The 16,754-nt window shown below is 43.4% G+C and overlaps 1 protein-coding gene across 1 annotated transcript in view; it reads left to right on the top strand.

Moving 5' to 3' along the window:
* The first annotated feature begins 5,814 nt into the window (after nucleotides 1-5,814).
* Nucleotides 5,815-16,754, top strand: part of LOC143286641 (uncharacterized) — an 84,529-nt gene continuing 73,589 nt past the window's right edge. The window contains exons 1-3 of the mRNA XM_076594279.1: nucleotides 5,815-5,923; nucleotides 13,058-13,386; nucleotides 13,516-13,854. Of these exons, the coding sequence (XP_076450394.1) occupies nucleotides 13,078-13,386; nucleotides 13,516-13,854 (648 nt within the window). The 5' untranslated portion in view covers nucleotides 5,815-5,923; nucleotides 13,058-13,077. The remainder of the gene's footprint in view (nucleotides 5,924-13,057; nucleotides 13,387-13,515; nucleotides 13,855-16,754) is intronic.

Here is a 16,754-nt window from a genome sequence, read left to right as displayed (position 1 = left end):
TTGTACTGTATTGTATTGTACTCTATTGTATTGTATTGTGTTGTAGTGAATTGGGCTGCACTGCACCGCACTGCACTGCACTTTGCTGCATAGTATTGCATTCTATTAGATTGAATTTAGGTTGGATTGGATTGAATTGCATTGCATTGCATTGTATTGTATTGTATTGTATTGTATTGTGCAACCTATACAAACTTCGTGCCCTACAGTTCCATGTTGCATCGCAGATTTACAACTTCATTCATGTTTACGGGTCATACGACAGAGGAGACCATTCCGGTGCTGAAAGCACGTAAAACATAATACAACACACACACACACACACACACACACACACACACACACACACACACACACACACACACACACACACACACACACACACACACACACACAAACCAAGCCATTGAATGTTCTTCAACTTAAAACGTACATACTATAAAATGGATAGTCAAAACCCCAGTACCAAGACAAAGAATGACTTCCTTGGACACAAAGCACACAACAAAGAATTCACGACACTGCGGCCAGTACATCACTTCATAATAATAACAATAATAACAATGTACATTTATATAGCGACCTTTCTAAGAACTCAGGGCGCTTTACGTGAAAGAAAAAATATAACCATTTACATAAAACATTCATGACCACTCTTTCTCAACCCTTGCTCCCCCTCCCACTCTCACTCTCCCCCTCCCACTCTACATACATCCAAAGTGAGCTGACATGGGTGGTGTTGGAGAAAAGGAAGCTGAGAGTACTTATAGATAGCTTTTAAAAAGATGAGTCTTTAGTGATGAGCGAAAAGCAGAAATAGAATCAGATGCACGGATATGATGAGGAAGGTTGTTCCAGATATGAGGAGCAGCAAAGAAGAAAGAACGTTCACCACAGGTTCTTGTATTGACACGAGGAAGTTTTCAAAAGGTAACAGTCAGAGGAAGAGCGGAGATTTCTTGCGGGAGCGTAAACACTGATAAGGTCAGAAAGATCTGTAGGTCCTCCGGAGTGGAAAGCAGAATCCTCTAATTAGGCAGCGCTGAAGACGACAGTTCGCCTACAACTTCCTTTCACATCGAATTGAAATTCAAGAAAAAATGAAAAAACAAACAAACAAACAAACAAAAACAACAACAAAAAACCACCGAATCAAACAAAAGCCTGGCAAGCAAGCAAAAAAGAAAAAAGAAAAAAAGAAAAAAAGAAAAAAAGAAAAAAAGGCGACTTGAAGTAAAAAAAACAATTGATAATCCTTAACAATACCTTTGGTAGCACATGCCTCAACACTACCAGTTGTAGCTAGCAGCCCAGTGATAACGCGGGACTACCAGCACTAGCCGTGGTTAACACTACCGATGTTAGTCCAGTAACGGTAGCAGAGCTCTTAACGCTACCAGCAGTTACACAGTTCTTCACAGTATCAGTCGCAGCATGTCACAGTTCTTCACAGTATCAGTGGCAGCATGTCACAGTTCTTCACAGTATCAGTGGCAGCATGTCACAGTTCTTCACAGTATCAGTGGCAGCATGTCACAGTTCTTCACAGTATCAGTGGCAGCATGTCACAGTTCTTCACAGTATAAGTGGCAGCATGTCACAGTTCTTCACAGTATCAGTGGCAGCATGTCACAGTTCTTCACAGTATCAGCGGCAGCATGTCACAGTTCTTCACAGTATCAGTGGCAGCATGTCACAGTTCTTCAACAGTATCAATGGAAGCATGTCAGTTTCACTGGCACTGCGCAGCTCTTACCAAGCCGGCAGCGTGCAACAGCTTTCACTGTGACGCCATTGTTCTATAGTCATCGCTGACCAGCAATGACAAGTGAAAGAATTATTCATGGACGAACGCTTCTTCTTCTTCTTCTTCTTCTCCTTCCTTCGTGGGCTGCAACTCCCACGTTCACTCGTGTGTACACGAGGTGGGCTTTTACGTATGTGACCGTTTTCACCCCGCCATGTGGGCAGCCATACTCCGTTTTCGGGGGTGGATGAACCGAGTTGAAAACGAGTCACAAGCGCAGAGATAAGACCCCAGTTTACCCCCTTTCCGTGACCACTCTCTTCAGAGGGCTGTCAGAAGTTTCACGTTTTCCCCCGACCATCTTTCTTGGAAAAGGATGACATTCACATTTACACTGAAAAAAAAAAAAGAAGTTCCATGTCAGTTTCAGTTTCTCAAGGAGGCGTCACTGCGTTCGGACAAATCCATATACGCTACACCACGTCTGCTAGGCAGATGCCTGACCACGCAGCATAACCCAACACTCTTAGTCAGGCGTAACAACACTAAATACTACCGTTTTCTGCCGCATCCATTTAAGCGATGATTAAAACAAACAAATAAATAGATAGATAGATGGAGAGATAGATAGATAGATAGATAGATAGATAGATAGATAGATAGATAGACTAATAAATGAATAAACAAAATTAATTAATTAATTGATTAAGGTTACTAGTTAATTAACTGATAAAGAAAAAGATTGATTAATTGATTAATCAATTGATCATTTAACTGATTCATTAAGTAACTGACAAACACAACGATTTTCTTTCCACGACAATGTCGCGTCCAGTACCTTCTCTCCAACTGTATCAACAGCCAAACTTCTGCAGCCCCCCCACAACAGACTGAAGTCGACAGTATCGAGTGACGAACTGATTTCAAGTGTAAAAAACAGCGACAGAAAAGACAGATACAAACGGAGGCTGAAAAACGACCACTTCCCCAAATCCGGTTCCAGACACATCGGCAGCCGACCGCCAGGCTCACCGGAAATGCCAGGGCGTGCGGTCAGTGTAATAGGGAGGTAAATCACTGCCCGGCTGTGGTCAGTCTAACACAAGGTGACGTGATCACTGACCGTTACTGACCACCCTGGGGTTGTCGGTCCTGGTTCAGTGGGCAGGAACAGGAACCAGCTGCGGCGTGTGTAAGTGACACGTGTCATTCTCCGTGATCAGGCTGCGTCCTCAGCTGACAACACGTCAACATTCACACACACACACACACACACACACACACACACACACCAGTATTCCATCTCCCTGTCACAAAAAAAAAAAAAAAAAAAAAAAAAAAAAAAATCCAAATATTTACTGTTCTCCCAGTTGTCGTAAACACCTCTGTTTTATTTTGTTGTTGTTTTTTTCACGGATTAATCTTATTCTATATTCACATGGTGTCTAGTTTGAACTTGAAGCATGTTATGAATAATTTGCCTTTGTACTGTCATCTGGAGATTTAGTCCCGATGTTCAACGAAGCGTGCGTAATGTTGTCCGGATTGTCATTTATTCTGGAACGTGTATGTCTTTGGATGTCTGGGTATCGCGCAATACTAGTAGCACTCAGGCATATATAACTAAATCTGAAGAAAATATCTCATGGACAGTAGTCTTCATACTGATGGTTGATATATCGTATTTTATGCTAAATATTGATGATAGTATCGTGCGCAGGAAAGACATATCTTAATGTCAAGAGTCTTTTCACAATGAAGGAACATACTGAATTTTTACACTGAAATATGACATGGCTAAAAAAAAAAAGCCTGTTTATGATGAAGATTACTAATATTAAAGCATATACAGGATTTTCATAAACCCAGAGGTTGGTGTTTTATTTTGTATAATAAAGATAACTATTGAAAAGGCAATTTTAGTATTATAACGGCTGGTATTGCATTCAATGACACATACAAAAATCATAAAGGCTAGAAGTCTATTAAGATTGATAGTTAACATTTATACATCGATACCGGTGGTTTGTGTTGAAAATTAACATGGAAAGTCTCTTTGTATGGCTGATTTATAGTACATGCAAAAAAGACATCTTTTATGGTCAGGGGATCTCTTCATACTGAACGTTGTTGTTTTTTGTTTTGTTTTTTTATATACATTAAATGTTAAAACCCAATGAGACTTTTTATATTGAAGGATAATATTCAAAGGAACTCTCCTTATCTCCAGCTTGAAGGTTAATGTTGTTCATACACAGGGAATCTTGTAATATCAAGAGACTTTTAATTGAACCTGATATTGCACGGGTATGTATGCTTCCCCCCCCCCCCCCTTCTTGTTGTTGTATGGGTATCCATCATAAATGAATGAATGAACAAATGAGCAAACAAATGGTATGAAACATTTCAATTACCACATCAAAATTCAAGTCGATCACGTGCAATGCAATCACCTTGAGGCTCTTCAGACTGACATTGCATAGAACCGTTTTTTATGTAATGCGCATGTCTGTCCGCACAGGAAGTCTCCCAGAAACAGCAGTTGTCTGATAAGCACAGGTGGGCTTTGACCTGGAACTAGTATATCTGGGCAAAGCACGTTTTCGTCCGTTAAACAGAAAACAATGGCTTCCGGTCTTGTCTCGAAAAGTTGAACTGCATCGACATCACTGCTGTAAGAAAACCGGGTTCCAGTCCAGTTACATTAAAAGTTTATACCTCTTCTGAAACGAACGTTGATTCTCAAATTCATCCATAATCTGAACTCCATGACGGGCGCAATGGTTAAAGCGTTGGACTTTCAATCTGAGGGTCCCGGGTTCGAATCTCGGTAACGGCGGCTGGTGGGTAAAGGGTGGAGATTTTTCCGATCTCCCAGGGTCAACATGTGTGCAGACCTGCTAGTACCTGAACCCCCTTCGTGTGTGTACACACGCAGAAGATCAAACGCGCACGTTAAAGATCCTGTAATCCATGTCAGCGTTCGGTGGGTTATGGAAACAAGAACATACCCAGCATGCACACCCCCGAAAAAAGGAGTATGGTTGTCTACATGGCGGGATAAAAAAAAAATAAAGGTCATACTCGTAAAAGCCCACTCGTGTACATACGAGTGAACGTGGGAGTTGCAGCCCACGATACGAAGAAGAAGAACTCTATAAATTATCACTTCAACACGGAAACATGTCTCTGATCAAGACTCGTAAATAACTAACGTATGGATATCGGCAGAATGCTAAGGAACTCCAGACCCTACCTGTGAAAGTAAGTATTGGACGCAATTTCTGAATAGATGACAGCTTCAGATATAATATGAATTACCCGATAAACAAATATCACTTTGATACAGATAATATCCACTCATATTCCTAACTTTCTTTCTTTCTTTTTTTGCAGGATAACAGTGGACCTGGACTCACAGTCGTGAACTGTATGATCACAACTTCAACAGTCAGCGATTGTACTGAAGGCTGCGCGTGCAAACAAAACAAAACAAAACACCAATCAGTTTTCCAATTGTCGTGACCGCCAGACTGAACTGTCACAAAGATCACAACTGCACGTCCATAAAGACAAACACAACAACAACAAGAACAACAACAAATCAATGTGTCAACCAAGGTGACAGCTGGATTGGGCAACCACTGCATCGACCAGCGGCCGTATCATCCAGATCCCGGCCACTGACCACTGTTACCAAGCCGGAGGGGGTGTGTGTATGTCAGTGCGTCAGTGTGTGCACGAGCGCCAACCATTCACTGACCCACACTGACCGTCGCCACTGACCGGAAGCAGGACTGAGGAGCATCATGAGCCTCAGCCCTGTCCACTACGGGGGCGGCAAGTCGGACACGCTCTTCGCCCCCTACCCCTCCTCCCCTCCCAACCCTCACCCCCTCCTCCCCCACCACCCGCACCCACACCACCACCACCACCTCCACCACCACCACCACCACCACCCGTCACTGACCTCGCACGACCTGTTGGCGGGGTACGGCGGGGGTGGGGGTGGGGGTGGGGGTGGGCGGGGTGGTGAGGGCGGGGGGAGGGGTGGCGGGGGGTACAGCATCGAAGGCATCCTGGGCTCCACCACCACCACCACCCCCACCACCACACCTACCACCACCTCCCAACCTCCTGCAGCTGCCCGTAGACCCGGACTGTTTAACGCTAAAGGTGGGTCATCCTTCTGTGTGTGTGTGTGTGTGCGTGGGTGGGTGTGTGGTTTTTACAGCAACATGCATGCACGCGCATACGCACATACACACATACACACACATGCACGTACACGCACGCGAGCACACGCACACACACACACACACACACACACACACACACACACACACACACACACACACCCACAAGCATACAAATAAACGTTACACGCGTGGGCGCAAGTACGCACGCAATACAAGCAGGCATGCATGCTCGCACATATAGACGGACACGTACGCATAGAACTCCCTCCATCACTCAAAGAACTCCCTCTATCCCCCATAGAACTCCCTCTATCCCTCATAGAACTCCCTCCATCACTCATAGAACTCCCTCTATCCCTCATAGAACTCCCTCCGTCACTCATAGAACTCCCTCTGTCCCTCACAGAACTCCCTCTGTCCCTCATAGAACTCCCTCTATCACTCACATAACTCCCTCTATCCCTCATAGAAGTCCCTCTATCCCTCTATCATTCATAGAACTCCCTCTGCCCCTCATAGAACTTCCTCTGTCACTCATAGAACTCCCTCTATCACTCACATAACTCCCTCTATCCCTCATAGAAGTCCCTCTATCCCTCTATCATTCATAGAACTCCCTCTGCCCCTCATAGAACTCCCTCTGCCCCTCATAGAACTCCCTCTGTCCCTCATAGAACTTCCTCTATCACTCATAGAACTCCCTCTATCATTCATAGAACTCCCTCTGTCCCTGACAGAACTCCCTCTGTCCCTCATAGAACTCCCTCTATCACTCACATAACTCCCTCTATCCCTCATAGAAGTCTCTCTATCCCTCTATCCCTCATAGAACTCCCTCTGCCCCTCATAGAACTCCCCCTATCACTCACATAACTCCCTCTATCCCTCATAGAAGTCCCTCTATCCCTCTATCACTCACATAACTCCCTCTATCCCTAATAGAACTCCCTCTATCCCTCACAGAACTCCCTCTATCACGCATAGAACTCCCTCTATCCCTCACACAGCTCCCTCTGTCCCTCATAGAACTCCCTCTGTCCCTCATAGAACTCCCTCTATCATTCATAGAACTCCCTCTGTCCCTCATAGAACTCCCTCTGTCCCTCACAGAACTCCTGTCACTCACAGAACTCCCTCTATCCCTCATAGAACTCCCTCTGTCCCTCATAGAACTCCCTCTGTCCCTCATAGAACTCCCTCTGTCCCTCATAGAACTCCTGTCCCTCACAGAACTCCCTCTGTCCCTCATAGAACTCCCTCTATCACTCACAGAACTCCCTCTATCCCTCACAGAACTCCCTCTGTCCCTCATAGAACTCCCTCTATCACTCCCATCCCTCCCGTGTCCTATCTTCCCACCCCTCTTCCCCTGCCCCTCCCTCCCCCCCCCCAACCCCCCCGCGCCCCCTCCACACAGAGAGTGTTCTGGTGTTGTTGGTGTTGTTGCAGGTTTTTTTCTGTTTTTTTTTTCTTTTTAATTGCCCATTATCGTTTATAGTGGAAAGACATAAAACTCAAATAAGAACAGAGAAAGAGGGTGAGAAAGAGAGAGAGAGAGAGAGAGAGAGAAAGAGAGAGTGAGAAAGAGAAAGAGAGTGAGAAAGAGAGAGGGAGAGAGAAAGAGGGAGAAAGAGAGAGAGAAAGAGTGAGAAAGAGAGAGAGAAAGAGTGAGAAAGAGAGAGAGGGAGAGAGAGAGTGAGAAAGAGAGGGAGAGAGAGAGAAAGAGAAAGAGAGTGAGAAAGAGAGGGAGAGAGAAAGAGTGAGAAAGAGAGAGAGAGAAAGAGAGAGAGAAAGAGAGTGAGAAAGAGAGGGAGGGAGAGAGAGAGAGAGAGAGAGAGAGAGAGAGAGATATTCCCACTCACGTTTCCGACAGACTTCAACGACAATAATAACATAGTGAAATTCACTACCTAGATCCAGATTACATGTTGTGGACAGTCTTCACTAAAAATTTCCCAGTTTCACTTCAAAGCCCCGTCTGTTTAGACGTTCGATATTCAGTGGTTTATTTTGTTGTTTTTGTTGTTGTTGATGATAATTATAGATATAGCTAAATAAAATGGTAGAACTGTTGAATTGGTGGGTTTTTTTTTCAAAGTAGTTATTTTTCTTTAAACATTTTTTCGGATAAGTACAGTTCATTCTGAAATCGGCAGATTGCCAATGAATATCTTTTAGATATACTGATCAGGCAGTCGTTGCTTTATTTGTTGTTTGAAACGTAATCGCATGAGTTGGATGTTCTGCTGGATAGAGAGAGAGAGAGAGAGAGAGAGAGAGAGAGAGAGGAGAGAGAGAGAGAGAGAGGGAGAGAGATTCAGATTCAGATTCAGATGGTTTATTCATTTTAGGCCTAGGCCCCTCATGAAGGGGAACGTGAACAGACAATAATCATATCATTTAAGACATACAGATCAAAACAATGCAGCTATGGATATATCAGGTTAATCAGGAGCATTAAGAAGTGAGAATTTCCCTGTATCTAAATGCTTTGTAGAAAAACAGAGACAAATTTCGCACAACATCATGGTCAGTACAAGACAACAATAGAACCAATCTGAAGAGACAAGGTTGTCGATAGTATCTGGGTCGAATAGAAGTTTCTCTGATTTCTTTCAGTACTTCGCAACAAAGAACAAAATGAACTTCATCTTCTTTGAGAGAGGGAGAGAGAGAGAGAGAGAGAGAGAGAGAGAGAGAGAGAGAGAGAGAGAGAGAGAGTCTATACTGTTTACTACCATCTGAAGGAATGGAGCTTTGAATAATATCTTCCTTATACAAATCAAGCCTGACAGTATAGGTTTTCTATCATTTTCGTCTTATTGGTTTATGAAGACCTTTGATTTCAGTTAAGGTCGAGATTGTTCTTTTGGGTTTTTTTTTCTCTCTGAAAATTGGTGCATACTTACCTGGCTAAAAGTTTATTTTAAATGTCTTTGTTTGATGAGTCATGTGAATATCAATTTACGATAATATGTTTAACGACTTGGGTACGCGGTTTATTTCTGTTTGTGTTTGTTGACTTTGGATCAGGCTCATTTTCATGATATTTATTTTTGCTGACTTTTGTATCAGCTCATGAAGGATAAAACAACAACAACACCAACTGTGTATTAGCTCATGAAGGATAAAACAACAATAACAACAACAACTGTGTTTTAATGACTGCTGTGATACCGTTTTCTTCTGAACATTTGTTTGCTGATATATATGCATACGTTCTTTTTTTTTTTTCTCTTTTCTAAACGTTTGTTTATATGTGGTTTTTTGTTTGTTTTTGTTTTTTTTGTTTTTTTACTAATCCAGGTATAAGTTCAGTTTTCCATTGATTGTTTTTCATGATGTGTGGATGCGGCAGTGCTTTCCGAACGTTTTGTGTTTGCTGACTTTATCACAGTTTCATTCAGGTTTTAATCATTGGTACTTTTTTTTTTGTTTTGTTCTAAACGTTTATAATAGCATGGGGTGTGTTAGAACATTTCAGTCTAGACGGTTGTTATCAACCATGATTGTGGAATGCCTGTTGCTTATTGACTATTTTCACTCTGTTTGTTATTTACTGTGGGATTAAAATTGGTTAAGATAATTCACTCTGAATGTTTATTATTATTTTAGTATGATCTTTTAACGCCTGTGGTCTATTCGCCGATCTGCTCTTGATGTCGGTGGCTTGAAACACCTATTGTCTATTGTTGGCATGGGACGTGGGTTTTTTTTTTTTTTTTTTTTTTTAAGAACACGTGTCGTTTGGAAACTTTCAGCGCTGTTTTTCCTATTGTTTATGTTTTTATTTTAGAATTTGCTCCTGGATAAAGTTTAATTGTTCTTAGTTTTTCGGTTATTGTTCATAGCTAATAGATATGTTAAAAGTTCTCAGACAATATTTAGTGTAATGTTCTTGGGTGTGTCAGTATAATCTGATTTAATCTCTTACAATACTGACATGTGCCTCTCTTTTGGATGTATATTTAATGTTTCTATAGTGAATACCATACAAGACTATGGGTAAAGTTATCTCAAAAGAGACAATTAAGTTCACTTAATTTGAAAAAAAAAAGGTTGATCTAATGGAAATGATAGTTTACACTGCTGGGATATGAAAATAAACAAAATTAATTTTTAAAAAACAAAAACAAAAAAACAACCACAAACAAAAAAAACAAACAAACAAACAAAAAAAAAAAAACACCCCAAAACCCCAATAGCAATAGTTTCCCACTGGTTAACAACTCAATGGTTTGTGACTTTGAGAAGACCTCAGAGCGAAAGAGAATGATGATAATAATAATAATAATAATAATATATAGCTTTTCTATGGCGCGATATCCAGCACCAATGCTGCTCAAAGCGCCTTACAAAATAGGAATAGTCAAAATTATCTTTTCCTGAATCTGAATACCGAAATTTAAAAAAAACAACAACAAAAAACCACAAACACACACAACAAAACCGACAAAAAAAACCTCGGATCTTTACGCGATGTACGCGAAGACGGAATGTTCAGTGAGGGGGGTTGGGGGGGGGGGGGCGGGGGGGGGGGGGGCGGGGGGGAGGGGGGGGGGGGGGGGTTGGGCCGGGGGATGGGCCGGGGAAGGAGTGAGAGAGGGGGAGAAACGGAATATGGTGATGGGGGAGGGTGAGAGTGGATGGGAATGGGAACGGGAATGGAAATGGAAAGAACGGAAATGGGCGGAGAGGGAAGTTATTAAACATCAGACGCTCGCTGTATTTGATACAGCAAACCGGTTTTTTTTTTTCGTTTTTTTTTTTTTGGGGGGGGGGGGGGGAGAGAAGGTCACGCTCTCTCTATAAAGCTTCGTTAAACTCATTAAAAATGCACTTGTACGAGCGTTTTTGCGTGTTAGGGTTTGTTTTGTTTCCTGCGAAAAGTGTGGCGGTGAGTGCGAAAGATCTTGGTGCCAAGTCTTTCGTGTTCCTTCAGCGCTCCCTGTCTCTCTCCACATCAACATTGCGCTAACAGCACCAGTTTTCTTCTTTTTTTTTCCCCCAATAAGAAAAGTTCTTTGTGCGCTTGCGAGATTTTGAACTGAAGCAATCTTCTTCTTCGATTTTTTTTATTTATTTTTTTTTAACAGAAAATAGACTCAATGTTCCCTGACTAGGTCACATTTAGGATAAGAAGCAAAATAATCTCACACATTCTGTTCCTCTCTTTTTCGCATCGCATCAGCTACATCTTTTTTTTTTTTTTTGGCCAGCTTTAATCAGGACTGATAGTGAAAAGCTACGCTAACTAACTAACTAACTAACCAACCAACCCACTCACTCACTCACTCACTTACTCACTCACTCACTCACTCACTCACTAAGTAATAAGATAAATACATGGATTAATATTTTTTTAAATGAATGAATGGTTAGATAAATAAATGAATAAATAAATGAATGAATAAATATGAAAAAAGGATCGTTTGGAAAATCGCAAAACAGAATGGAGGGGCGTGGGGTGACTGTCTGTTTAAAAAACCCTAAGAAACCTCCCCCCAAAAAAACAAACAAATAAACAAAAACAAACAAACCAAAAACAGCAACAACAAAACAACAACAACAACAAACAAACAAACAGGAAGTCAGGAAAAAAAAAAGAACAGTGGAAATGAACAAATATCGCTAGCAGCAGAGATGTCCGCAACGAATCACCAACACTCCTGGCACTCATGATCAACAGAAAGTAATTTGTACAGGTCAAATCCGTATCGTATCGTATCGTATCGTATCGCATCGTATCGTACCGTACTGCACTGCACTGCACTGCACTGCACTGTATAACCCAACGCACTAGTCGGGCTTTGAGTGAGTCACATAATTATGCGTTCCTATCCGAGTGGATTTTTTCTACAGAATTTCGCCAGAGGTTAACACGTATGTTGCCAGGGGGTCTTTCTTCTTCTTCTTCTTCTCTCTCTCTCTCTCCCCCCCCCCCCCCCCCCCCCCCCACCAACCCCCGCCAGTGCGACAAGTGCGTGCTACACACGGGGCCTCGGTTTGTCGTCTCATCCGAATGACAAGACGCTCACTTTGATTTTCCAAGTATACTTGGGAGAAAGGGCGAGAGCGGAATTCGAACCCACACCCTCGCGGACACTGTATCAGCAAATAAAGATCTTAACCATTCTGCCACCTTACATCAGGTCAACAAACAGGGAGTTGTGCAGCGTTCAATGACAGACAGACAGACAGACAGACAGACAGACAGATAGGCAGACTTGCTCTCCATTGAAGGGTAGCTGTGATCGATGCAAGGCAAGAATTTTTAGTTCATGTGACCCATGGGGGCACAGATAAATTAAACATCAGCATCTTAAACACACAACATATAAACAAAAGGAGTGATGCAAAACAAAAAAAAAAAAAAAAAAAGAAGAAGAAGAAGTAAACAAACACAAAGGCTCACTCGAACAAGCAGGTAAATGCACATTGACATTCATTTTCCTTCGCAATCGACAAAATTAGATTTCCTATAAATGTACAAAGCTTCATTGAAGAGAAACACGAATTGTAGAGACACATGCTTTAAGTTTGAGCAGTATTCTTTCGTTTCTTTCAGAGAACAGTAAGTCAGAATTTAATGGTGTTTGGACGGGTTCTGTGATATGTAGGCAACCATTTTTCTTGAAGCTGTCCAAAAAGGGGACACAAAAACAAGCAGCGAAACTCTGCAGCGATATCATTTGTGGAATATTTATTGCAGATTCTCTCGTTTCTTGGGAAATTGTTAGAACGCTGTTTTTTTTTTGTTTTTTTGTTGTTGTTTTTTTTTTTAACAGGCAGTGCATTGTTAGTTGTTATAAACTTTGCTAACTCAATTACATAATTAGTTGCTTAACACTGTAAAATAAACATCTTGACCAAAAATTTGGTTTAAACATCCTGTCAATGATAAACATAGCAACGTTAACTATATACCGATACCAATCTTGCAAAAATGAAAATGATCTTTTAAACTACGTTTGACTTTCTCTTTAAAGCATGCGGGATGTGCAATAAGGATTTGTGTTGGTTCAACCCCCAAAAAGTTTACTCAATCCGATTTCATTCAATATGATGAAGATTGTGCAAATAAGTAACTGTGCCGTGCTGGATGTTTCAGAGCTGGGGGACTCTCTAGACATGCCCCTCACCAAGAACCTGACGCTCTCAACATCCACGGCCAACGGAGGAGGAGGAGGAGGAGGGGGAGGGGGAGGCTTCGGCGGAGCGGCAGTTGCGTCAGACACCGCCGCTTACGTCAGCGACCGTCACAAGTTCACCACCTCCTCCCCCGCCTCCCTCCCCATGCCCCACCCCCACCACCCCCACCACCACCCCCACCATCACGCCCTGCCCCCCCACTACCTCCAGGCCAGCACCACCCCCCTCACCCCGGAGCAGGCTGAGGCTTCCAGACTCCGCATGCCCCCCCACAACAACTCTGTGCACGTGGAGGGAGGGAGACAGGGAGGGGGCGTGAGAGACAGAGGATTAGGAGGAGGAGGAGGAGGAGAAAGAGGAGGAGGACTTTTATCCGACAGAGGCCGAAACCCCGACTCCTCCTCCCTGGATCTGAAGGACGGTGAGCTGCCCAGCAGGAGCAAAGACTGTGAGGACAAGGTCCTGGAACAGACCGGCAAGGTCAGCAACAGGGAGGGGGACCGGGAAGGCGGGGGAGGAGGAGGAGGAGGAGGAGGATTGGAGGACAAGGAAGAAGGAGGGGAGGACGAGGACGGAGGAGGAGGAGGTGGAGGAGGGGAGGAGGAGCCCAAGAGGAAGAAGCGGAGGAACCGCACGACGTTCACCAGCTTTCAGCTGGAGGAGATGGAGCGCGTGTTCCAGAAGACTCACTACCCGGATGTGTACGCTCGCGAACAGCTGGCGCTGCGGTGTAGCCTCACTGAGGCCCGGGTTCAGGTCAGTGGATGGCTCGTCTTTAACGCCGCGTTGTCAGTTCCTGGCCTTTTCTTTCCCCTCTCTTCGCTCCAGGTTCAGTTTCTCAAGGGGGCGTCACTGCGTTCGGACAAAATAATAATAATCAATCCATATACACCACATCTGCTGGGCAGATGCCTGGCAACAGCGTAACCCAACGCGCTTGTCAGGCCTTGAGTGCATGCGTGTGCATTGGTGTTCCTATCAGAGTGGATTTTCGTCGACAGAGGTTTGCCGGAAGACAACCCTTTTGTTGCCATAGGTTCTTTTCCAGTGCGCCAAGTGCGTGCTGCTCCTCGGAGGGAAGTGGCAGAATGGGTTAAGACGTTTATCTGCCGATGCAGCAGTTTCCGTGAGGGTCTGGGTTCGAGTCTCGGTCTCACCCGTTCTCACAGTTTGACTGGAAAATGAAACTGAGCATCTAGTCATTCGGTCCCCGAGCTAGGTCCTGTGTGCAGCGGGGTGTAGCGTATATGGATTCGTCCGAACGTAGTCAGCCTCCTTTAGAAATTGAAACTGAAACTTCTTTCTTTCTTTCTTTCTTTTTTATCTGATTCGTCTCAGCCCCCCCCCCCCTCCCCAGCAGCTGTGTTGCTACTTTGTCGCGATGTGTTACGGTGCGTGCCATTGTATTGTATTGTATTGTACTGTATTGTACTGTATTGTATTGCATTGTATTGTGTTGTACTGTGTTGTACTGTACTGTATTGTATTGTACTATACTGTGTTGTATTGTATGTGTTGTATTGTATGTGTTGTATTGTACTGTATTGCATTGTATTGTGTTGTTTTGTGTTGTGTTGTATCGTATCGTATTGTATTGTATTGTATTGCATTGTATTGTGTTGTGTTGTATCGTATCGTATTGTATTGCGTTGACCAGTTGTACTGTGTTGTACTGTACTGCATTGTATTGTATTGTGCTGTGTTGCACTGTACTGTATTGTATTGTACTGTGTTGTATTGCTTTGTGTTGTATTGTATTGTACTGTGTTGTATTGCATTGTGTTATATTGTATTGTCCTGTATTGTATTGTACTGTGTTGTATTGCATTGTGTTGTATTGTATTGTATTGTCCTGTATTGTATTGTACTGTGTTGTGTTGTATTGTATTGTATTGTTTTGTATTGTATTGTGTTGTGTTGTATCGTATCGTATCGTATCGTATCGTATTGTGTTGACCCGTTCAATACCAGGGATAAATATGATGTATGGTCTGTGCCAGGGATCGGGGTTTTTTGTTGTTTTTTTAAATTGAAAATGGGTATAAATCAACTAGAGATTCTAATACTACATTTTGTTTTGTCCAAAGTATGCAACTATATATATATATATATATATATATATGTGTGTGTGTGTGTGTGTGTGTGTTTCCTGAAAGGACAATGAACAATCTTTCTACTGAAAGCATGTCTGAAATTACGGGATGTACAGGTTATGATTTGGAACTGGTTGAAAAGGGAAGTATATTTCAGTTAGCTGTGTAATTTTACGTTCCTTGGCTGCACAAAACATAGCTTTATCATTGTGAATTCCCCCCCCCCCCCGCCCCCACCGCCCCACCCCACCACCACCCCCAAAAAACAACCCCCCAAAAAACAAAAAACAAAACCAACCAACCAAATAGAAACAACAACAAAACAACCAAAACAAGCTAGATATTACAAAGGGTACCACACCTCTGTTGTCTGTTTGTGTACTTGTCAGTAAAGGGACCACACAGACCTTCAGAGGAGTCGGCTTCTGGACAACAGACTAAAATCTAAATCCACACCAGAGACTCATGATTAAACTGCTCCTCAGAAAACGTAAGATCTCTCATATTCTTACCACAGCTTCTGTACAATAAACTAAGGCCTAAATCCACACAAGGACTCACGAATAAACTGCTCCTATGCTCAGAAAACAAGGTGACTCAAAACCTTACCATCGCTTCTGTACAACAGACAACGGTTTAAATCCACACCAGAACTCATAGATAAACTACTCCTCAGAACACTTAAAACGTCTAAAACTCTTACCATAACTTCTATACAATTAAGTCTAAATCCACACCCAGAGTTCATAGATAAAAGTTGCTCCTCCGAAAACCTAAGGTCTCTCATAACCTTGCCAGTTCTTTTCAATGACTGCAGCCTCTCAGAGAAGAGAGAAGACAGGGTCTCTTATAGTCTCGCCGGCTGTTTTCAAAGACTGATCACCAACTCCATCGGCCGGCAGCATCTGAGGAGAGAGAGAGAGGATAAAGCCCACACGGACGTAGTCGTTATCAGTTCATTAAGGTGTAATCAGCTGCCGCAGTACTGCCTCATGAGCTCTGCACGTGATAGGCCATGAACCCTAATCCCCTGGGTAGGGGTGGAGGGAAAGTGGGGTGGGTGGGGGTGGGGATGGGTTAGGTGGGAGGGGGCTTTGGGTTGGGGGAGGGGGGGGATGGGTTGCAGGAGACAGAGAGGGACAGGGAGACAGGGGCGGGGAGAGAGCGAGAACGAGAGAGATGGATGGAGGGAGGGAGGGAGAGAAAGAGAGAGGGAGAGAGAGAGGGGGGGGAGGGAAGGAAAGAGAGAGAGAGAGAGAGGGAGGTAGGGGCAGAGAGATGAGGAAAAGAGAGAGGCAGGGAGATAGAGAGTGAGGGAGGGGAGAGAGAAGAGGAAAGAGAGAGGGAGAGAGAGAGAGGGGGAGGGAGGGAGGGAAAGGTGAAGAGAGAGAGAGAGAGAGAGAGAGAGAGAGAGAGAGAGAGAGAGAGAGAGAGAGAGAGGAATCGAACGAGAGTCCGATTCCAAACACGAATAATTTATTGAAGCTAAAATGAGATGCTGAAAGCTTCTTTACACTGTGCTTTTAACACACACACACACACACACACACACACACACACACA

The sequence above is a fragment of the Babylonia areolata genome, chromosome 10, assembly GCF_041734735.1.
Source record: "Babylonia areolata isolate BAREFJ2019XMU chromosome 10, ASM4173473v1, whole genome shotgun sequence".
Taxonomy (NCBI): Eukaryota; Metazoa; Mollusca; class Gastropoda; order Neogastropoda; family Buccinidae; genus Babylonia; species Babylonia areolata.
This window is presented reverse-complemented; position numbering and strand designations above follow the sequence as displayed.